The sequence below is a fragment of the Rhinoraja longicauda genome, chromosome 31, assembly GCF_053455715.1.
Source record: "Rhinoraja longicauda isolate Sanriku21f chromosome 31, sRhiLon1.1, whole genome shotgun sequence".
NCBI classification, from domain to species: domain Eukaryota; kingdom Metazoa; phylum Chordata; class Chondrichthyes; order Rajiformes; family Arhynchobatidae; genus Rhinoraja; species Rhinoraja longicauda.
In genome coordinates, this window is record NC_135983.1 from 10,502,000 (window position 1) to 10,526,288 (window position 24,289).

The 24,289-nt window shown below is 41.8% G+C and overlaps 1 protein-coding gene across 7 annotated transcripts in view; it reads right to left on the bottom strand.

Moving 5' to 3' along the window:
- The window catches only part of znf618 (zinc finger protein 618), an 89,048-nt gene that overhangs the window by 35,192 nt on the left and 29,567 nt on the right, over positions 1-24,289 (bottom strand). For 5 of the 7 annotated variants that reach the window (XM_078425806.1, XM_078425807.1, XM_078425809.1 and 2 more), the window contains exon 2: positions 11,119-11,401. The exons of the other annotated variants lie outside the window; for them this stretch is intronic. In XM_078425806.1, coding sequence (XP_078281932.1) covers positions 11,119-11,326 — 208 coding nt within the window. In that variant the 5' untranslated portion in view covers positions 11,327-11,401. The remainder of the gene's footprint in view (positions 1-11,118; positions 11,402-24,289) is intronic. 7 annotated transcript variants of the gene reach the window in all.

The window sequence follows — 24,289 nt, forward strand, 5'->3', positions numbered from 1 at the left end:
CCTGTGTGCATTAGAGCTGCTGTCTCGCAGCACCAGAGACCTGGGTTTGATCCTGACCATAGGTGCTATCTAAGCAGAGTTTGTACATTCTCCCTGTGATCATGCGAGTTTTCTCCGGGTATTCCGGTTTCTTCCCACATACGAGTTTGTAGGTTAACTGGCATCTTAAATTGCCCGAGGGTGCAGGATGAGAAAATGGGATACCATCGAACTAGTGTATGGGTGATCGATGGTCACTGTGGATTCAGTGGGCCGAAGGGCCTGTTTCCATGCTGTATCTCTAAACTAAACTAAATCGTGTGGGTTTCTTCCGGGTGCTCTGGTTTCCTCCCGTATTCCAAAGGTGTGCAGGTTTGTAGGTCAATTAGCCACTGTAAAATTGTCCCTAATGTAAGCGGAATGGATGAGAAAGTTGGTATAACATAGAACTAGTGTGAACAGTGTGATCGTTGGCGTGAACTTGAGCCAAAGAGCCTGTTTCCATGTGTATCCATAAATTAAAACTAAACTAAAAACAGTTTGAATATTTAGCCTGAATAATAGAAAACAGAAGATATCACTACAGTAAATAGGATTTGTCTTTCATTTTGCGCCTCACAAACATTATTCCATATCACTTTGTTAATGATGCAGTGGGCACAATTATTCTGTTGTTATTTCTGTGCATCTACTTTTGTCTTCTTAAACGCCGCAGTGTTATCTCAAAGGAGCTTCCTCTCGTGTGATTTTTGGTACCCGTGGCTAATTATGGTCAAAATGGGAGACATGCTAGGTTTAAGGTTACACAAACTCTTTCTTAAATAGAAAGCCTTCATACAAACTGAGCACATCCATTATCAAAAGTTATTTTGAAATAATGTTATTTTTAAATGTATTTTTAGAAAAAAGCAGAGAAAATAATAAATGAAGACTGAAAAAGATTATGTTCACAACGAGAACAAGAGACCTGTTTGCAATTGGTGAAGCACTAATCTGTAATAAACTGAAAAAATACACTGGCATGTAGGGATTCGTCAGATTCAGAAATGGCTCTTAAATAGCCTTTGCGGATTGAGTGCTAAGGTTGGAATTAATGAGGCAATAATGACAAATCAACACTAATAAGCTTAATTCTGCTTATGCAACCAGGATCTCCCTATTTATTGGGACATTGATTTTAAGTGTTATTCTGAGCACAATGAAAGAATTCCAGTCCCAGTGATGTGCCTTCTTGGCTAATAAAGTAAATGATCACAACTGCTCAGAGTACTGCTGACCCGTTGCTCAGGTAAACAGTTTAAAGTCTGCCACAGAAGAATACTTTGGTTCCAACCTTCTGACACAAATCGCATAACCTTGGAGTTTGTTCTAATTCTTTTCTCTCAAGACAGCTGCTACGAGCTTTTATACATCAGCACAGGTTTAGGTTAATAATGCATGGGCAATAAAGCAGCAGGATCTCAAAATTGTAGATTATTCAGCACGTGTCTGTGAGCTTCATGTGAACAAGAATTATTTTTGCTCTTTGGTATATGACAATAAACTAACCTGAATTTAAATGCACTGACAGGACCTTCACGACCACATGTACCATGGGAAGATGATCCCATTTGCAGAGATTAGCTATCTGGGTCCAAAGTGATAGCCTACATTTTGCCTCTGCTTTTTTAGCATTCTCAGCTGAAGGCCTACTGTATTTGCAATCCATCTCTTTCCATCCACTTTTCTCAAAATGAACATTGTTTTGGGATTAAAATTGACATCACTCCATATTAAAAGAAAACTCAATTTCAGACTTTCAACCATTACAATAGACAATAGGTGTAGGAGTAGGCCATTAGGCCCTTCAAGCCAGCACCACCATTCAATGTGATCATGGCTGATCATTCTCAATCAGTACCCCGTTCCTACCTTCTCCCCATACCCATTACAATGTTTCTATCGTTAGAAATAAGATTACTGTGTTTGTAAACTTAAAAAACATGCAAACACACAAAAGAAATGCAATAAGACATTGAACTACATTTCTCTAATTTATTATTAGATTTTGGCTGAATGTTAGCAATTCCAACACCTCCTTGCAACACCTGATTCTCTCTAATTTCAGGGTACAAATAACATCATCTTATGCCAGTTAATCATCGCTTTAAATGTTTTCCAATACATTAATCCAGTTTCCTGCCAACTACTGATTAAAGAAATAGGGTTTGTTTTCTCTGTGATGACAATTTCACAAAGAATGGTTAACAGCTTGTCATCAATAATTATGCAATTTAGTTTAAGGTATCAACTCCATAATTTGTACAAGTGGGCATTACAATGTCGTTGCAAGTTTTTTTTTGCTTTTCCTAGTCGTTCGTTGCCAGGAATGTCATTAGCAAAGAGCTGAAAATAACTTGTTATATCTATATCTGAAAAATCCTTTAACCACTTTTGGAAGGCATATTAAAGCAACTGACAGTCAGTCTACCTGAATGGAGACATTGTGTTTTTTCTGTAGGGATGGCATTTTTAAAATTTATACCGCACTTAAGAGGACCCCATATGGTATTATAGTACAAACTACAAGTGTGCTCAAAAAGATGGCGGAGCGTCCAGACGCAGCGGCTTTGCGCTCCCACATTCGATGCAATCCGGAGCAGCCCAGTAGCGGTGGGAAAAACCCTACCTGCACCGGAATCCAGTCGAAGCCCGTGGCGGTGAGTACAGACCCAACGGCAGCGGCAGGTCCAAATCCAACGGCAGCGGCGGCAGGTCCAACGGCAGCAGCAGCAGGTCCAGGTCCAACAGCAGCAGCAGGTCCAACAGCAGCAGCAGGTCCAGATCCAACAGCAGCAGCAGGTCCAGGTCCAACGGCAGCAGGTCCAGGTCCAACGGGGGGCAGCAGGTCCAGGTCCAACGGCAGCAGCAGGTCCAACGGCAGCAGCAGGTCCAACGGCAGCAGCAGGTCCAACGGCAGCAGCAGGTCCAGGTCCAAAGGCAGCAGCAGGTCCAACGGCAGCAGCAGCATGTCCCCCAAGGCACCGCAGCTCCCGGAAGGCGGATCGCACATGGAGCCGCATGGAGCTGCTCAACATCGGACACGGCTGCGGGAGACTGGCTGGTGAGTACCACAAAACCCTCACCAAAGTCCCGACGGAGCTTGGTAGAACAGGCCCCTGGACCACCACACCGGGGGGTTGGAGACGGAGCCAGCGCAGGGAGAGGAAGCAAAAACGTGGTCGGAGAGCGGGGGTGCAGGCCAGGCTAAGGAGGGCCCCACAAAGACCATCCTTACCAAGCATCTTTCTCGCCAATGTCCGGTCACTCTCCAACAAGCTGGATGAGGTAAGGCTGTGGATCAACACCCAGCGATCCCTGAAAGACTGCTGCGCGCTGATCTTCACGGAGACGTGGCTCAACGCGCTGGTCCCCGACGGGGCTGTGGAGCTAACAAACCGCTCACTACATCATGCTGATAGAACAAAGGACTCCGGTAAGAGCAAGGGCGGTGGGCTCTGCATCTACATTAACAATGACTGGTGCACCAACCACTCCGCAATAGAGAGCTACTGCTCCCCAGACCTGGAGTACTTACTGCTCAAATGTAGGCCATTCTATCTGCCGCGGGAGTTTACTGTGGTCATCATCATGGCCGTATACATTCCCCCACAGGCTAATGCTAACCTAGCACTAGCACAGCTACACTCGGCCATCAGTAAGCAGCAGGATGCCCACCCCAACGGTGCCTTCATTGTTGCAGGGGACTTCAATCAGGTCGACCTACGAGCCTCGCTCCACAAATTCCATCAGCATGTGCAGTGCTCTATCAGGGGCTCAAACACACTGGATAAGGTGTACACCAATGTAAAGGACGCCTACAGAGCTCTCCCCTGCCCACCCCTGGGACAATCCGATCACCTCTCACTGCTTCTACTGCCCGCATACAAACCCCTCATCCGCAAGACCAAAATATGGCCCGAGGACGCCACCCTACAACTCCAGGACTGCTTTGATCGCAACGACTGGGACCTGTTTGCACAACAGGCCACCTACGGTTCAGAGGTAGACTTGGAGGAATACGCATCCACTGTGCTCTCCTACATCAACTGCTGTGTGGAGAATGTCACGGAGGACAAGGAGATAAAGATGTTCCCAAACCGGAAACCCTGGATGAACAAGGAGGTACAGAACCTGCTGAGGGCACGCAACAATGCCTTTAAATCTGGTGACACTTCAGCATACAGTGTTGCCAGGTCAAACCTGAACAAAGGTATTAAAAGGGCCAAAGACACCCACAGGCAACGGGTGGAAGACCACTTCAACACCACGGACACCAGAAGCATGTGGCAGGGTGTCAGGGACATCACTGGCTACAAGAGCAGCCCTGCCTGCCCCCACAGCGATATGGCACTGACCATCGAGCTTAACACCTTCTTTGCCCGCTTTGAAACTGGCAAAACCACCTTGAGTGAAAGAACCCCAGCCGAGGCGGTGGGACAGGTCTTGCAACTGAACACACAGGAGGTACAACGCGCTCTGCAAAGGGTCAACCCACGCAAGGCTGCAGGACCGGATGGAGTTCAAGGAAGGGTACTGAAGGACTGTGCTGAACAGCTGGCTGAGGTATTCACCAGGATCTTTAACCTGTCATTATCTCTAGCTACGGTCCCCAAGTGCCTGAAGTCGGCTATCATAGTTCCGGTGCCGAAAAAAGCAAAGATCTCCAACCTGAACGACTACCGCCCGGTTGCCCTAACGCCGATAGTCATGAAGTGCTTTGAGAGGCTGGTCCTCTCACACATCAAATCCAGCATCCCTGACTCACTGGACCCACATCAATTTGCATACAGGGCAAATAGATCCACAGAGGACGCCATCTCTCTGGCTCTTCACACTGTCCTGACTCACCTAGGGAGACAGGGCACGTACGTGAGGATGCTATTCACAGACTATAGCTCCGCCTTCAACACGGTCATCCCCACCAAGCTCATCACCAAACTCCACCAGCTAGGCCTCAGCTCGTCATTATGTGACTGGATCCTGGACTTCCTGCTGGAACGACCGCAGGCAGTGAGAATGGGCCCGCACCTGTCCTCCACTATCACCCTGAGTACCGGCACACCACAGGGCTGTGTTCTGAGCCCCATGCTCTACTCCCTCTTCACACACGACTGTGTTCCTGCATTCGACACCAACACCATTGTCAAGTTTGCAGACGACACAACGGTGATCGGGCTTATCACCAACGGGGATGAAACAAACTATAGAGCGGAGGTGCAGAACCTGGCGGACTGGTGCTCGGAGAACAACCTGTCCCTAAATACCACCAAGACCAAGGAGCTGATCATCAACTTCCGTAGGTCACATAACGGGGAATATGCCCCGATCTCTATCAACGGGGACAGTGTGGAGAGAGTGTCCAGCTTCAAGTTTCTGGGCACTCACATTTCGGAGGACCTAACATGGTCCAATAACACTGCTGCGCTGGTCAAGAAGGCACAACAAAGACTGTTCTACTTAAGAACACTGAAAAAGTCTGGTCTACCCCAACAGCTGCTGACGACCTTCTACCGCTGCACCATAGAGAGCATCCTAACGCATGGCATCCCTGTGTGGTACCTCAGCTGCACGGAGGCAGAAAGGAAAGCTCTACAGCGGGTAGTCCATAGAGCTCAGAGGGCCATCGGAATACAGCTACCAGACTTGGAGGGCATCTACAACACACGATGCCTCAGAAAAGCCACCAGCATCCACAAAGACTCTTCACACCCCTGCAACAGTCTGTTCGAACTCCTTCCATCGGGCAGACAATACAAGGCCTTCTACGCCCGCACCTCCAGACTCAGGAACAGCTTCATCCCCAGGGCCATAGCTGCTATGAACCGGTCCTGCTGAGCCGGATGGCCACAACGCATAGATCAACTTGCACTTTACCCTGTCTAAAAACTGTTACAATTGTTTCGTTTCGTTGGGTTGCTGTTAATTACTTAAATTATTGCATCGTATGGGAGGCGCATTCCCAATCTCGTTGTACCCCTGGGTACAATGACAATAAAGATATATTGTATTGTATTGTATTGTATGATAAAGCAAGCAAACAGGAAGCAAGCAAACAAATTTTCAAATTCTAAACAGGACCAGCTTTTAGGCATGATATGTTGGGTGGGTTGAGCACACAAAATGTGGGATTTTGCCCTGGAGACTTCAGCTAACAGATTACAATTCCAAAAAAGGCCATGCCAGACTAAAAATTGAAAACTCCTTTAAAAGAGAAACAACTATTCCAGCAATTCCTGCGACCCAAGACTTTCTCGCCCACTTCTTGTGTGCAGTGACCAAAGGCCATGAAGCAGAGAGTTATTACTGGTGGAAGCATTTCATGCCAAGGGTTAGAACTACATCTGAGTAATGTTCAATTTAACCCAAGAATAAAAACAAGACAGGGTAGAATGAGGTAGAATGTACTTTGGGAGATAAGGTTGTGCGAGTGAGTGTCCACAGCAGAAGCAAAACTGAATTAAGGTAGGTTGATTCTCAGTTGTAGTGATATAGTACTAAAATAGTACATCATGTCCATGCTAACCATCAAGTACACTCATCCCATTCACCTGCACTAGATTCACAACCTCCCATGCCTCTCATCCCAGTTAACAGTGAAATGTTCCTAAGCACCCTGTAAGTCCATCTGCGACTTTCTTCCTTTCAATACGAGATTGAAAACCTTAACACCCTTTTTGGCTGTTGATAGTTTAGTCCAATGCATTTAAAGTTTTTCTAAAGGATCTTAGATTTTAAATGTGTAATAATTAAAAGTTAAAAGTCTCTACTTTGGCTTAACAAATATTGTGAAACCTGTAGAAGATCATTTAGGCAGGACAAACTGCTGTGTAGATTTAGAATTTGAAATTCGTCCTCCAAATTTCCATCAAAACTTTTCATTACAGTTTGAAAAGAATTCTTAAGAAAGCATTTTATCATTTAGCCAGCAAAAAGCTATTAGAACTTCAAGAGAATTCTGTGCAAAATTCACTTATGAAACATCTACAGATTTAGCCAACACTAGACAAAAAATCTTAGCTTTTGAGAGGATGGCAAAACATCCACCAAATTTATCGGCGCTGAGACGGCAGAGGGAAATAATGGGGAAGTTGTACAGTATCAAACCTGCCAACATTAATAATAATTACATCTTTGAAATGGGAAGTTTCAAGTTCATGCTGAGCATTAATATGGAGACTAGTTCATAACTGCACCAACAGAAACCTGCATCAGCAGTTTTTTTAGTTGATATTAAAACGCAGGCCTCTTTTACTCTTTTTGGTGGATGTAAAGCCTTGCGGCAATACTTCAAAGCTAAGCTGCGGAATTATCCCCAGTGCCCTGGTCAAAACATATTCCTCCACCATTATTGTTGGCAGATTAATTGATTACATTTTGCTCTCTGTGGGGCCCAGTTGTGAGCAAATTGGCTGGTAAATTTCCCCACATAATAGTTGTGCTTTGAAAGTACACCATTGATTGCAAAGAATTTGGGGATATTCTTGTGGTGAAATACCCTGTAGAAAATGTAGAATTAGAAAGAGAACTGTTCAGTAAAGGCAGATTAGGAAAGACCTTGAGAGCAACAGCTCAGAATAATTTTACAAATCAGGATGAAAGTATGTAACTGCTGTCCAGCTGGCACTGAAGTTTTAAATTAATGACATGCAAAGGTGAGAAAATAAACTAAAAAAAAGCCGGAGGAAGAAGCACTTTTCAGAAAACAACTTCAGGCAGAACGTGGTGCTGACCACATTCGCATGAATCATTAATTGCCACATCCAGTTAGCCCAGAAATAGCCCTTGTGTGGGATACAAGTGCAGTGAGTTTAAGTAGCTACAGTGCCCTCCATAATGTTTGGGACAAAGACCCATCATTTATTTATTTGCCTCGGTACTCCACAATTTGAGATTTGTAATAGAAAAAAAAAAATCACATGTGGTTAAAGTGCACATTGTCAGATTTTATTAAAGGCCATTTTATACATTTTGGTTTCACCGTGTAGAAATTACAGCTGTGTTTACGCATAGTTCCCCGGTTTCAGGGCACCATAATGTTTGGGACACATGGCTTCGCAGGTGTTTGTAATTGCTCAGGTGTGTTTCATTGCCTCCTTAATGCAGGTACAAGAGAGCTCTCAGCACCTAGTCTTTCCTCCAGTCTTTCCATTATCTTTGGAAATTTTTATTGTTGTTTATCAACATGAGGACCAAAGTTGTGCCAATGAAAGTCAAAGAAGCCATTATGAGACTGAGAAACAAGAATAAAACTATTAGAGACATCAGCCAAACCTTAGGCTTACCAAAATCAACTGTTTGGAACATCATTGAGAAGAAAGAAAGCACTGGTGAGCTTACTAATCGCAAAGGGACTGGCAGGCCAAGGAAGACCTCCACAGCTGATGACAGAAGAATTCTCTCTATAACAAAGAAAAACCCTCAAACATCTGTCTGACAGATCAGAAATACTCTTCAGCATTTGTCAATGACCACTGCCCGCAGAAGACATCATGAACAGAAATACAGAGAAGACACTGCAAGATGCAAACCACCAGTTAGCCGCAAAAATAGGATGGCCAGGTTATAGTTTGCCACAAAGTACTTAAAAGAGCAACCACAGTTCTAGAAAAAGGTCTTGTGGACAGATGAGATGAAAATTAACTTATATCAGAGTGATGGCAAGTGCAAAGTATGGAGGAGAGAAGGGACTGCCCAAGTTCCAAAGCATATCACCTCATCTGTGAAACACGGTGGTGGGGGTGTTATGGCCAGGGCATGTATGGCTGCTGAAGGTACTGGCTCACTTATTTTCATTGATGATACAACTGCTGATGGTAGTAACATAATGAATTCTGAAGTGTATAGACACATCCTATTTTCTCAAGTTCAAACAAATGCCTCAAAACTCATTTGCCGGCGGTTCATTCTACAGCAAGACAACGATCCCAAACATGCTGCTAAAGCAACAAAGGAGTTTTTCAAAGCTAAAAAATGGTCAATTCTCGAGTGGCCAAGTCAATCACCTGATCTGAACCCAATTGAGCATGCCTTTTATATGCTGAAGAGAAAACTGAAAGGGACTAGACCCCAAAACAAGCATAAGCTAAAGATGGCTGCAATACACGCCTGGCAGAGCATTACCAGAGAAGGCACCCAGCAACTGGTGATATCCATGAATCGCAGTCTTCAGTCATTGCATGCAAAGGATATGCAACAAAATACTAAACATGACTACTTTCATTTACATGACATGGCTGTGTCCCAAACATTATGGTGCCGTGAAATTTAACCACATGTGATTTTTTTCTCTTACAAATCTCAAATTGTGGAGCACAAAGGAAAATAAATAAATGATGGGTCTTTGTCTCAAACATTATGGAGGACACTGGATATGGTTAACTGTATCTACTAAACTACACACTTCACCTCATAATTGGATAACTCAGAAGTGCACACAATTAATTTAGTGACAGATGTGAAGGCACATCAATCACCAAAAAATATATATTTCAATGAGAAAAAGAGAAAAGATCAAGGAAGGGAAGGGAAGATAATCAACTGAACCATTGAATATATAACCATTGAATAAAGTCTAAAGTATGAAAAATATCAGCACTTTTGGCTGAGCATAGGGAAATAAATTATGCTGTCTTTCCTATTTAATGTTGACTTCTTTTTGATTGAATGATCAACTGAAATGGTATTGCCAACCAAAGCTTTAAATCTTGCATTTAGCTAAATTATTATATGCTCAAAACCATATAGTCTTCTTATGGTAGACCCAAAATGCTGGAGTAACTCAGCGGGACAGGCAGCATCTCTGGAGAGAAGGAATGGGTGAGTTTTGGGTTGAGACCCTTCTTATGGTTTGCATTAGAATTTTCACTGTGATTGCTAAAAGATTTTCCACTGGAGCACAGGAAACAAACTTATCTCCCCCATGTCTGCTAATTGGTTAAGCAATGCCATGACTGTAGAATCCTCATGCTGGCTTTTAAACTGCTCCACGGGCTGCCTCTTTCCCCTCTAATTTTACTTAACCCAGCAACACTTTAATCTCCATCATCTTCAAAGTTAATTGTTGCTCCATTAGCAAATATGCTTATAGCTGCCAAGGCTCAACGCTTCTTGCCATCTGCCCTATTATCTCCTTACATCAGGCACGTGAGTGAGGTAAAATGAGGAAAAGAGCCGAGCGCTTGCGCGAGGCCTACAGCGATGATCAAAAAATCAGAATTTAAAAAAAAAATGACACACAAAAGTACCCGTTTCAAGCCCCTTTTAGTGCATTTCAAAGTAAAAACCGACATTACAAAATAATGTGAATATGTCACTGTATACTAATAACATTTTTATTATTTTAATTAATTTAGTTATATAATCTTGCACTTAAATTTAATATTTACTCATTACAGTTCCACCACTGATTTTCTAGCACTCTTGGTTCCTGAGCTATGCTGGTTTATCCAGCCGGCCAAGGAAGTCGGCTATGGGGATAGATGTGCTGGCTCCAGCTGGGCTGGAGTTCCAGAGCCCCGGCCGCAGGTTGCAAATTCAACCCACCGGTCGGCTGTGGAAGTCCCGATGAGGCCGAGATTGGCTGCCTTGCCCAGCCTAGGTGCCACATTTTCGGAGAAACTTCCAGGGCACGGGGGATTTCAAGTGGGCTCTCGTAATTTTGTCCGGATTTCAATGATTAGTAGCTATTTCTCGCAGAACCCCTAGCGGAACCCTAGTATTCCAGGGAACCCCGGTTAAGAAACGTTGCTATACATAGTTTATTTTTATTTTTTTTCGATCCGATTTCTCCGTTGGTAAACACGATTTTGGCAAGGTGAAAAACGCGAAAATCATGCAAAAAGCGCAGAAAATGGATTTTAAAAACGCGGAAATCCGCGGAACATTCACAAACCTGTTACATGGTGTCAAAATCTGTTTGATAGTCTTTTGTGAAGCACTTTGAGATAAGATGCTACATAAGAAAACGAATGGAGAATTACACTAAATCTAAAATAAAAGGGTTATTCATCCTACATGACCTTTGATGCTGTACAGAAGTTAGGCAGAGAACATAAGATTTAAGATAGATACAAAGAAGACTTGTACGTTAATATTTACCACAGGATTGACTATTGGGTTGATCCTGCTCAGAACAGCGTTGAGCCCCATCCTCACCAATCACAACACAGATCTCCGCTACCTCATGTCCGTTTTCATTAACGTTATTGTTGCTCTTGTGATCTTTGGATTCATCGTGCCACAACTCAGCATTCACTTCACTGTCATCTCTTTTTTCAGTCTTTATTGCTGCATCAAGGGAACTCATTGTGTTGGCCTTTATCCAGCACTTCTTAAAAATTGTCAGAATCAGATGGAGTCACTGCAACAATCCTTTCAAATTCTGTTAGGGGAAAAATATATATTAATGTCTATATTTGGTTCCCTAGCTAATTTTATATTTTAGTGATAAATCAATATACAAAGTAAATAGCTTAATTTTTTATATTCCACCACGTGTAGTTTTAGTCAGATTAGAAAGCTATTAGCTTCTAATTAGTTCATTCTTCACTTGACTGAGAGAAAGTGCACTTTTTCCACGTTATCTGTTTATGTCTGCCATATCGACTGCAGCATTACTTGTCAATGACATTTTTAAAGACTCACCTCCAAATACTTTCCTCATACTACAAAGATGATTCTTCCAATAAAATCCCAGACATACAAGCTCAAACCCTTCACTAACACTTTAGTGCAATGCTGAGGGAACCTGTTTTTTTTGCATCAGTGATAGTGTTTTGGACGATATCTTTGTCCTCCCACCTCAAAGATTCTTGGCAATATTTTGAATAAGAACAGGGAAATTCTTCTTGCTATTATTTAATTTTATTCTGAACTAACAGAGTTACAAGAAATTTCATTAGTATCACCGGATCTGTTAAATTTAAAATTGGCTATATTGAATAGGAGATATGAACTTCACAGCATATGCTAGTTTTTTCCAAAGAAATTCACATGATTTACTGATATATATTCTTTCTGCAAGTTGTACTTTGCTTTATGTGACAGCTCTTAAGATTAGAAAGCTCTATGAACTCAAGCATGAGGAAGAGAAACAGCATTTTTAGCTTACAGGTGTTCCCTAGTTTATGATGCTTCGACTTGCGATATTTTGACTTTGTGATGTTGCAAACGGCAGTGACCCATAGCGAGCCGCAGCACGCTTCCGGCCACGTGATCAGGTGCATTAAATGTATTTAGACTTACAATATTTTCGGTTTGCGATGGGTTTCTCGGAACGAAACCCTATGATCCTGGTGAGGAGCACCTGTATTGTAACTGTATATAAAAGTAGATTATCAGCCATTTTTTAAATGGTCACATCTTGATCAGGGCAATAACTATTCTGCTCTTCCTCCAAGTATGATTAGATCTGTTATATCCACCCAAACAGCCTTCATAGTACATAGGGAAGCGACTGCAAATGCTAGTATCTTCAGCAAAACAGAGTGCTAGAGAAAATCAATGGGTCTGGCATCATCAGTGAAAGGAATGGACAGACATCATTTTGGGTAGGGGTCTGAATATATGTCACCTGATGTTTCCTCCACAGATGCCACCTGACCCACTGATATCCAACTTTAGCTTTAGTTGGATATCATAGGATATGTAGCACCCCGACAGCATAGGATGGCATGCCACCAATGCATCAGGGTACAGGCTGCAATCTAAAATTCTATTCCAGCTTATGTAAGGACATTTGTCACTTTGAACTTCACATGTTGATGCACACCACCATATGGGCAAGTAACTTTAGAGATCCTCAATAGGTTGGGCAGCATGTATAAACATTGAAATATTGGGAATATTTCAGGACTATCACCTTTCATCAGAAAAAATTTCGCTCATGTCGCTGTACTTGGGAGAGGGAAATGCCCGATCTAGTCGGGCAAATGGGAGGGGCAAGTGGATAGAGTATTCGTGGATGAGCCTTTCAGGACCAGCAACCACTGTTCTAGGGTTTAAGATAGTTATGGATAGAGACAAGGTTGGCCAATGAGTTAAAATTCTAAATTAGGGCAAGGCCCTAATTTGAAGGTATTAGACAGAAACGTACTCAAGTTGATTGGAGCAGGTTGTTTGAAGGAAAAGGAACGTCAGGAAAGTGGGATGTTTTTAAAAGTGTGCTGACAAGAGTCCAGGACATGCATGTTCCCATCAAGGGCAAGGCAGATGGGTATAAGGAAGCTTGATTGATGAGAAAAATTGAGGCTCTGGTCAAGAGTAAGGAGGATCATGGCCTATATAGACAGCTAGGATCAAGTGGATCCCTGAAGGAGCTTAGGAAACTGAGGAGCAAGCTGAACAAGGAAATTAGGAGGGCAAAAAGGAGACAGGAGTTGGTTTTGGCAGATAATATTAAGGATAATCCCAAGAGAGTCTGAAGAAGAGTCTCGACCCAAAATGTCACCCATTCCTTCTCTCCAGAGATGCTGCCTGACTCGCTGAGTTACTCCAGCATTTTGTGATACCAAGAGATTTAATAAGTGCATTAACGGAAAAAAGAGAACTAGAGAATGAGACCCCTCAGGAATCAAAGCAGTCAACTCTGCGTGGAACCACGGAGATGGGCAGGGTCCCCAATGAGTCTTTCTCCTTTTTTTTAAACCATGGAGAAAGGCATGAGGACCCGGAAACTTGGAACTGTCAATGGAAGCGTCTTGAGGGCAGTCAGTGTCACAGTCGAGCAGGTTCTGACACGTATTATGGTAGATAAATCTCCCGGGCCAGATCAGATATATCCAAGGACACTGCGGGAAGCTAGAGAGGAAATTGCTGGTGCTTTGGCTGAGATTTATGAGTCAACATTAAACACGGGTGAGATGTCGGAAGACTGGAGAGTGGTAAATATTGTACCTCTATTTAAGCAGGGCTGCAGGGAAAAGCCTGGGAACTACGGCCAGTGAGGTTAACATCTGTGGTCAGAAAGTTACTAGAGTATATTCTGAGGGAGCATACAAAATGGAGTATAAAATCATGAAGGTTGTAGAAATGATTGTCAGTCTCTTTTTGCCCTAGAGTCTAAAACTAGAGGGCATAGATTTACAGTGAGAGGGGAAAGATTTAAAAGGGATGAAGAGCAACTTTTTCCACACAGAGTGTGATAGATATATGGAACAAGATGCCAGAGGGAACTGCAGAGAAGGGTGCAATTACAACCTTTAAAAGACAATTAGACAAAGTAAATTAATAGAGGTTTAAGAGGGTATGGGCCAAATATATGCAAATTGGACCAGCTCTGATTAGCATCTGAGTTGGCATGAATGAGTTGGCCGAAGGCCTGTTTCCATGCGGTATAACTCCATGATTTGTGTTGCTGTGGATGAGATGCCCATCTATAGATGGATTTGCTCAACGATCTCTAGGGTAATGCTTTGTTAAGTATTAAGGGTAGGCATAATAAGCTTTGGCTTCTACCTACACCTTTTCTTTCAGTGAGAGAATATCATGTGTGATTATATTGTTTTATTTTTGATATAATGATTGTCATTATTTTGATATAATGATTTCGTACTATTTAACTTTCACAACCGTATGGTCAATCTGTTGTATTGTATTGACCGGAAAAATAAATAAATGTGGCTTGGCAATGACCTCTGACTGGACTATTTATTAAGAGCTGTCTTAATACAACACTGAATTTCTACTGACATATCCTTTGTACATTATTATGACACTGGTCAATGCAAATCAGATATATAATAAAATGCTCAATACATCACATTACATGGTGTGCATTACTCATGAATAAAGGAATGAAAACGCAGGGAAAAAAACACCAAGGAAGACTCCTTGACTCCTCTTCCAAGCCTTTGTCAGTGCATTAATAACTGAACATGCTGGAAACACTCAGGTTGGGCCGTCAAGAGCTAGCCTTTCATCTCAAAGGTCCTTCATCAAAACTGAGAAGTAGGCAAAGGAAGTTTGTTAAACTGTAGGGAGATTGGGGGACAGGGGGTGTCTCTGGTTGGGCAAAACTAGGACGACCTAGGAATAAGCTGTAAACAATATTATCTGGTCAACGAGGGAATGGGAGCAGTTAGAAAGTGAGAACATGGACAAAGGAATGCAGGAGTTGCAAAATGCAGAGCAGGAAGACATGCCCAGCAGGTCAGGCTGTGCATGCCCTTCACTCCCCAAGAAAACAAAATTAAAACTACAAACAAATTTTACAACTGGGCATGGATGTGTGTACATAACTAGCTGCATTACGTGGATGAGAATGTAGGACTAATTAGTTTACTAGACACAAAAATTGGCGTACGAGTTCTTGAAGGAGGTTGTGAAAGGATACAGAAAGGGATATAGATCAGTGGGAAAGTTGGTCATAGTGGGGGCAGATGAAATTGAACCAAGGATAGTGAGAGTTCATGCATCTTGGGGCATTAAATACTAACAAATACATATACAGTAAATAGCATGGATTTCAAGAGTGTTGATATATAGAGGGACCTTGGGTGTAAATTCATAACTCCCTGAAAATAGTGACTGACATAGGTGAATAGGGTAGAGAAGGCAGCATGCTTGCCTTCCTCAGCCAAGCATCGAGTTGGGATGCCATGTTGTACAAAATGTAGGTCAGATTGCAATTGGAATATTGTATACAACTCTGGTTACCACACTGCAGAAAGGAAGTGGTAGCAACAGAATAGGAGATTGCCTCAGATTGCCAGTTAAGAGGTCATGAATAGAAAAAAACAGAAAAATAGGTGCAGGAGTAGGCCATTTGGCCTTTTAAATGCTCAACGTTTAAAACCAATACATAAATTTCCAGGAAACATAACCCTAAATCTCCAAATTGAGATTATGTGTTGCAACATTGCAGACCCAAATGCACTCAATTTTTACAATGCAATTTGAAGACTTCTATAACATTTGGAATAATGCAAATATATGGGAGCATGTTGTTTCTCTCATATGAGCAGAACATCTTCAGCTTTGGTTCTTGTAAGAGATAATCCTTAGTTTAATGTCAGAGGCATTGTGTCTTATTTCCAACATCAAAATGAAGCAGTATCCCTCAAAACCCAAGAAGCTTAGCGAAAGCTATGCAAACATTGAACAAGTTCAGACAGAGTTTAACCAGAATTGAGATTCTTAAATCAAAATACTGACTCTGCTTTAAAAAAATAATTAGTAAGGTTATTTTAAAAGGATGCCGACATTCTGATCCTCAGTTTGTTATTTCCGGTCTAGTTATACATTCCAAGTATTTCAAATTCCTTTGCATGTCGTTAAGAAAGTGATTATGGCAATATGATGGACAGGCATTTCCAATACATGCCAATAAGCTATAGAGCCAACCCTTCTTGTGCAATGCACAGAAGTGAAATGCTCAGAAGGAGACTTGTTGGACCAAACAACCTTCAGCTACTCTGGTTGAAGATTTGGAAGTTGAAAGACAAGTTTTAGTATCAGCAATGAAGGATCCAATTGCAGAATGACAACCTTACATTAGCAGTTTCCATTATTACAACATGATCAAAAAGAAATTATAGTGGAAAAAACGTTGTCCAAACAAAATCCATCTGTTACTTGTTAGATAATTATCTCCAACTCTAATAACCTTATGCTGAACTGCTGCACTAGATTTTATGGTCTTTCTAAACTGAAATCTCAGCAGTGCAAAAATACTGGATACACCCAAAAACTAAATAATTAGAGCATCAGAAAGGCTGCTGCAGAGCACAAAACTGGTGGCTTGTAAAAACACTTAACAAACCACCAGTAATAATGACAAAATGAAAGGTCACACTTGTTGATTTCCAAAATGAGGTACTTAAACTTAAGCGCTGCCTTTATGCCTACAAATATACAGAGGACCTATTCTAAACAGTTTGCATTAATGTGCATAGTAACCATTGATTAATATAATTTTATAGCAAAGCATTAAAAACATCAGAATTCTATAGGTAAATGAGAACGCTTCCATGAAAATGCAGACATGTGCATAACAGCGAGACAATATTTTTCCTATTTTTGCCACTTTCTTTAGCCAGACCAGAATACAAGGTATTTTGGTAACCATACAAACATTAGAAAGATAGACACAAAGTGCTGGAGTAACTCAGCGGGTCAGGCAAACATTAGAAATCAGGAGCACAACTCCAGCATTGCAGATTAATTCAGATAAAGGCCAAGGTATTGCATATTGGTAAGACAAACCAAAGGACTTACTCAGTAAATGAGAGGGCTCTGGAGAATGTTTTATAATAGAGACCTAGTGGTGCAGGTATATAGTTCCTTGAAAGTGGCGACAGAAATAGAAAACAGGGCGGCATTTGGCATGCTTGCCTTTATCATTTAGGTTATCGAGTACAGGAATTGGGATGCAATGCAACAACTGTACGAGACATTGGTAAGGCTGTATTTGGAGGACTGTACATAGTTCTGCTCGCCCGGCTATGGAAAGGATGTCAATAAACTGGAAACGGTGCTATTTAGATTTGAGGATGTTATTACATCTGCAGGACTATATTCCCCGGAGTGTAGGGGACAGAGGGGTGACCTTATAGAGTTATATAAAATGATGTCAGACATAGATAAGTTGAATAAATAGTCTTTTCCCCAGGCTAGGGGAGTCTAAAACTAGAGGAAAGATTTAAGAGGTCAGGGAGGTATCTTTTTCACAGAGGGTGGTGCTTATATAGGATGAGCTGCGAGAAATAGTTGAGTCAGGTACAATTATGACACATAAAAGACACAAACAAGTTCATTGATCGGAAAGGTTTGTAAGGATATGGATCAGGCGTAGGCAAGTGGGACTAGATCAGCTAAGAAATAGCTCATACTTGCTTGGATTAAACTCCATCCGTCTTTTCTCTGTCCATATCTGTAGCTGATCAATATGTGGCTGCATACTTAAAAAAAGTACAGGAATAACGCAGCAGATCTGGCAGCATCTCTGTAGGACATGGAAGGCCCCAATCTGAAACATCACTTACTATGTCTTCCAGACGCGTTGTGATCTTTAAAAACAATCTGCAGTTCCTTGTGTCTCGCTGTATACTTCAACTGCTTTCCCGAGTCTGCAACTCCACCAATTTTGAGGTCATCTACAAATGTACTCGTCCAGGTTGTTTATGTACACCATAAACTGGTTCTAGCACACCACTGTGGAACACCACTGGTCAGACCTCCAGCAAGAGTAAAACCCTTCCACTACTACCCTCAGTCTTCCATGGGCAAGCAAGTTCTGAATTCAAACGACCAAATTCCATGAGCCCCAAGCATTTTCCTGATCCATGAAAATCTTACTCAGGCCATTAGACAATTTAATAGCATCATGTGGCGGCTCCCAAGGGTCGGGCCACAATCACATCAATAAAATCTGTTTAAATTTATACTAATCAGCTTCTTGTTTTTAGTTCGTCCTATTTCAATTTGTTAATAGCGATGAATAGCTTTAATTCAAAACACGAAACTGGCCATGTATGAATTGAAGAGAAGAACCCTACAAATGGTTGGCAGCGTATGCCGAAACATGACATTGTCTACCTGAATCATTTACAAGGAGAGACTGCTTATAATAAGGAAAATAGAGAATGAGAGAAAAATTCAGGTGACATTTTTGAAATCTGAGTTTGCTTCAAGCCTGGACCTTTGGAAATAAGGCAGACTTATCATCCTATCAGTCACTTGTACACACATACTGTACAGGTATTTTGGCTCTGCCATTTATGAAGCAAAACTTTCCAAGAGCATTAAGACTTGACTGCTTTCCAAAGTTTCTGGGGAATCCCACTAGAGAAACAATACGTTGTCCATACCTCTGTCTTAGATTAAAAGATTTTGACATCAAATACCACCGAGACCAGGAGTGATTTTTTTTCTAAATTGTATAAAGCTTTTCAAAAGCAGGATTGAGGAAACAGTGAGATGAGGTCTGATCAGTAAGGAGGGGAGGGGAGAGAGAAGTGGAATGGAGAAGGGTTATGTAAAGCAGTGAATGGATCTAGGATGGGGAGGATTGTGCATCACGGAGGTGGGATGCGGTGGGAGGGAGGGTTGAGCAAGAGGGAAGGGAGACTGGGGTGGGTTGTGTGCTGCGAGAAAAAGTTGGGGAAGGTTGTCGGTGGGTGGCAAGGTGAGGGGTGAGGGGAGGGAGATTGGGGATTGAGAAAGATAGTACATTGTCTTGTGCATAAATTATACCCAGGCCGCAAGACTGGTTCCTGATCAGAAGTGTAGCCTGAGACTAGGACTGAGACTGAGGTGATCAGTCTGAGAAATGTTCACAACACAACTCGTTCTGATTTAGATCGGTTTTATTTGCATTGCACTGAGAAAATGAATGCAATATGATTATATCTCCAGGTTCAGGAACACCAAATCAATCACTTATTTGTTTGTGTGTTGGTGGTGGGGTGTTTTGTTTTGGTTGTGTATGTGGGGGGGGGTGGGGGGGGGTGGTGAGGGTGGGTGGGGGAAATCTTTCTTTTTTTTTTTAGGTCTCTTCCGCGGGGCCTTCCATCGCCCGGTGCGGTGCGGCCGCGAGACACCATTCTGCTTTAGTTAAACATTTTGTTCAAGATGGCCGCGCCGTTGTGTTTGGCTGCCTGCCACTGTATGTTTCTTTTTTTTTTTTCCTAATCAGATGTGCAGCACTTTGGTCAACGTGGGTTGTTTTTAAATGTGCTATACAAATAAAATTGACTTGACTTGACTTGATATAATTCATTAAGCAAATTTATTTCAGAGCATGCGAGCATAAGATAAATTATTATTCAGAATCACTTACTTCCATCAGTACAACTTGTCTTTACAGAGTAATAAATGTTCATAAAGAAGCCATGCAGCTTGATAAACAAATTCCTATATTTTATTGCCATTTTTGGAACCGACCGTTTCAGTACTTTCTACTACAAACCTGTCCAGATGAATAGTCCTGGACCAAGGAGGGGTCAAGCTCCTCTGCTGTGGCAGCAGAACCAGAAACACCAGAACAATAGATTTGAGGTGTAAAACTGATTAATAATACAAGACTACTAAATACATTTTTTACATCATTTGGGGACATTAACTGCATCAAGAATCACAAGGTCATAAGTGATAGGAGCAGAATTAGGCCATTCGGACCATCATCTACTCTGCCATTCAATCATGGCAGATCTACCTCACCCTCCTATCCCCATTCTCCTGCCTTCTCCCCATAACCCCTGACACCTGTACTAATTAAGAATCGATCTATCTCTACCTTAGAAAAGAATCATTGGCAGCCTCCATAGCCTTCTGTGGCAAAGAATTCCACAGATTCACCACCTTCTGACTAAAGAAATTCCTGCTAATCTTCCTAAAGGAATGTCCTTTAATTCTGAGACTATGACGTCTGGCCCTAGACCCTCTCACTAGTGGAAACATCTTCCCCAGAATAAGCTGCTTAGAGTTTTAAAGTAAAAATGAACAACTTTAATAACTTAAAGTGTCCTTCCCAAATCCTTTGCGGATTAATGGCTAAACAGTGCATCACATTAAAGCCTGGGAAGCCTTCAACAACTGGATACGGGGATGATGGAGGAGTTAAAATTGAAACAGTCCAGGAATCATGGGGGATGGTGAGGAGAAGACATGTTCAGGCAAGGAGTTGGAAAGCTATGAAAACAAGGATAGGAATTTTAACCACAGTGTTTAATTGGAAATGCCTACAGATGTTTATAGCAACAGAATTGATGGATGAATGGACCTGGTGTATTGGAACCTGAACACATTTTTTTGTAACTGCAAGATTACATAACTTAGAAAATGGGAGGATAGGTAAATTTTGTACGGGTCAAATGTGGTACAATTTCAGTATCAGAAGGTGAGCTTGGGAATGGCTTTTGTGCCAGGGGTTGAAACAACAGCAATGTCTTCACAACATTTGAAATTAATCTCACATGCTGACAGAAACAAATCTGAGCTATGATTATATATTATGGGTATTAATAAGAGTTCAGATCTCTTACTTGCTTTAGGTATTCAGGTATACAGAAAACCTCATCAAATTTGAGAAAGGCAACAAATTGAACAATTTAACTGAATGAGAGTGTACATCTGTCAAAGATCAATCAGACTGGGAAGTTTAAAATCTTGCTTGGACTTAACAAGCAAATGAGAAATGCTGCCAAAGAATTGAACTCAGAAAAAGCAATTAATTCAGCAAAGGAACAAATAGAAATGTTTAAAAGCCTTCCATATAGTAATGAAGCTGCTGCATGACGTGGTTGAAGTAAGGAAGGCTTGCACATTAGAGAAACAAGAACAAAATGCAGCAGTAGGCTACTCAACTCCTCATGCCAACCATGCCTCACATCAGCATGGCTGATTTTCTATCTCATTACAATTTTTCTGAATTGACCCCAAATCCTTTGATTCCCTTAATACCCAATAATCAAATACCAGCAAAGATCAGGGCAAGAAGGGGATGCAAGAGTGAGATCAGATTAGAACCAGAAGTGCCTGTGAAGCATAAACACGAGTAGACATTTGGGCCATATAGCTTTTGTGCTGTGGATTCTAGATTTTGAATTCTCAATTATTGGCTGGAATTAAAAATGGATCATAAAATCTTGTTTGGAAACTCAAATTTTCATTGTTCAATTAGCAAATTCCATTATGCCATAAAGCTTGTATGGTTATGCTTAACAAATACCGTTTAAAGAGCAATGGCGGTGTAAATATTTACAATACATAAAGCAAAACCATTCAAAACCTACACAAAAAAACTCACCCGCAAATACATTTTACTGGCAATATGCCAAGTCAAATTCTATTCTATTCTTGAAAGCAACATCAATAAGTTCAGAATATTGCAGCTAAAGTTTATCTCTCTTTCTCTCTCTCACACACACACACACCCCCAAGCATTGCTATTTCAAATTGTATTTGAGCATTACCTGAAAGATCTGTTTGTTCACATAGAACGATTTGTACAGCTATTCTGAACTCCAAGTTACATTGTAGCTAAATCTTTTAAAAGAAATTAAATAGCTCAGAAAAAGTTAAAGAACGCCCCAAGTGGATACAATCTGCTTGAATCATTTTTCTAACCAATTACAACTCCAGTTAATAATACTGCTCAACAGGAACTTTCTCTGCAGTAAGATGGTTCCAAATTTCTCTCAGCAAGGTTGTTCCAAAATAGCATTGATAAAAAAGCTTTCAGCACATGTTCCTCTCCCCACCAAATTCTATTTAAATGTTTTTTAAAAATAAGATAAGGTTCATCTGGGTCAACATGTACACCATGCTGACTGACATCGTGCTGCCTCATCTCTCAATGGTCACCACTTCCATGAGCAGGGCTGGGGGTAGATTGATTAGAATGTGGGAGGGAATTAAAATATGGGATTATATAACCATTAATGGAAGGTGATTGATGGCCAGTGCAGTCTCACTGGGATGAAGGGCCTTTCCTATGCTGCACTTCTCTGGACTCTCATCGACCGTCGACCCACGAGGCTTTGCCGCCGCTGCGAGGTCTCAACACCGCCTCCGCCCCATCATCGCGAGGCTTCACTGCCGCCGAGGCCTCACCGCTGTCAACGCCCCACTTTGCGCCTCCATGGTGCCGACCCGGTCCCCAGCCGCGGGCTCCGTCGGCCGCTCCGCCGACCCGGACTACGACTGGCGAGGCCCAGCTCCTCCGTCCAACCTGCGAGGCCCCAGCTGGGCCCCGACCCGGACTTCTACCCGGAAGGCATCGAGATCGCAGAGCCTCCCAGTCCACAGCCCCGTCGGGAAGCCTTCTGGCCACGCGGCCTCATCTATCATTGCTCAACTATTATTATTCCAGAAGTGCAAGCTAGAGATCGATTAAAAAATGTGGAATTCTTATTATATAGAACAGAACAGCAAAGGAACACACCCTTCGCAACTCAAAATCTATGCTGAACATGATGAAAATGAAACCATGCCATCGGCTTGTGCATGATCTATATCCCTCTATTCCCTGCATATCCATGTGCCTTCGTACAAAGCCTCCAAAATCATTTATGAAAAGCCACCATCATATTTGCTTCCACCACCACACCTGGCAACACGTTCTGGGCATCTATCACTGTGTAAAAAAAAATGGACTCACAAATCTTTGAACTTTAACCTTCTAACCTGAAAGCTATGGCTGACAATATTTCAGATTTCCACTGTGGGGAAAAAGATTGACAGTCTCCCTTATCTATGCCTCTCATAATTTTGTAAACTTCTAATATGTCTCCTCTCTATCTCCGAAGCTCCAGAGAAAACAATCCAAATTTGTGCAGTGTCTCCTTGCAATTCATACTCACTAATCCATGCAGCATCCTGGTAAACCTTTCCTGCACCCTCTTCAAGGCCTCCACATCCTTCTTGTAATAGAGCAATGAGAACTGCACACACTGCGCGAAATGCAACTTAGCCAAAGATTTGTAAAGCTACAACACATGAAGGCAAGTATACCATACGGCTTCTTTACTACCATCTACTTCTGTTGCTACTTCCTTAGAATAAGTTACCAGAGCAGTATAAAAGCCTGTAACAGCCTTGCAAATGTTCCTGTGCATCTTTTGGCAATTTTAAGTAGAAATTAAGGTTATAATGTCTACAAATTTAGCAACTAACAGCACCTCTGAGCAGACTCCTGTTTATAACCACATGCTTGAAAAAGGAAGTGGTCACTGCAGGGAGGCAAGTATTCATTGAAAGGTAACGGTAAAGTAGTCCACAAATACGATTTGACATCTCTAATGTATATAAATAACCTTTTGAGCAATTGTGAAATGAACAAAAATTCAAGGTGTAGACAGTTTTATTACCTTAAGTATTGAAAAATATATATTTCAGAGATATTTCATTGGGGTACAAGCATACACACACACAGGGGAGGGGTGCATGCTCATACAATTGATCATTTCTGCATTGCTGATAAAATGTCTCCTTATTTTGTCAACTCTCTGTACGTCAATAGCTTACTCTGTTGGGCAATCAACATGCCAAAATGAGCATTGCTGTTCCTTTGCAAACAGTAAAACACCAGGTTTTGAAAGCATACAATTAACAAGAAAATGTTAAAGACAGAAAACAATATTCAAAAATGATTTTACGCCTTTAAAACCATTGCTGGATTCATAAACCATTTTATAATATCTCAGCTTCATCATATATTCACAATCTTTAATGGCTGCTTAGTCATATCAGTATCCATTTCCATACACAAATACAAAATTCATGAATATACAAAGATCTTTCATAAATTTGCACACTTTAACCACTAGCA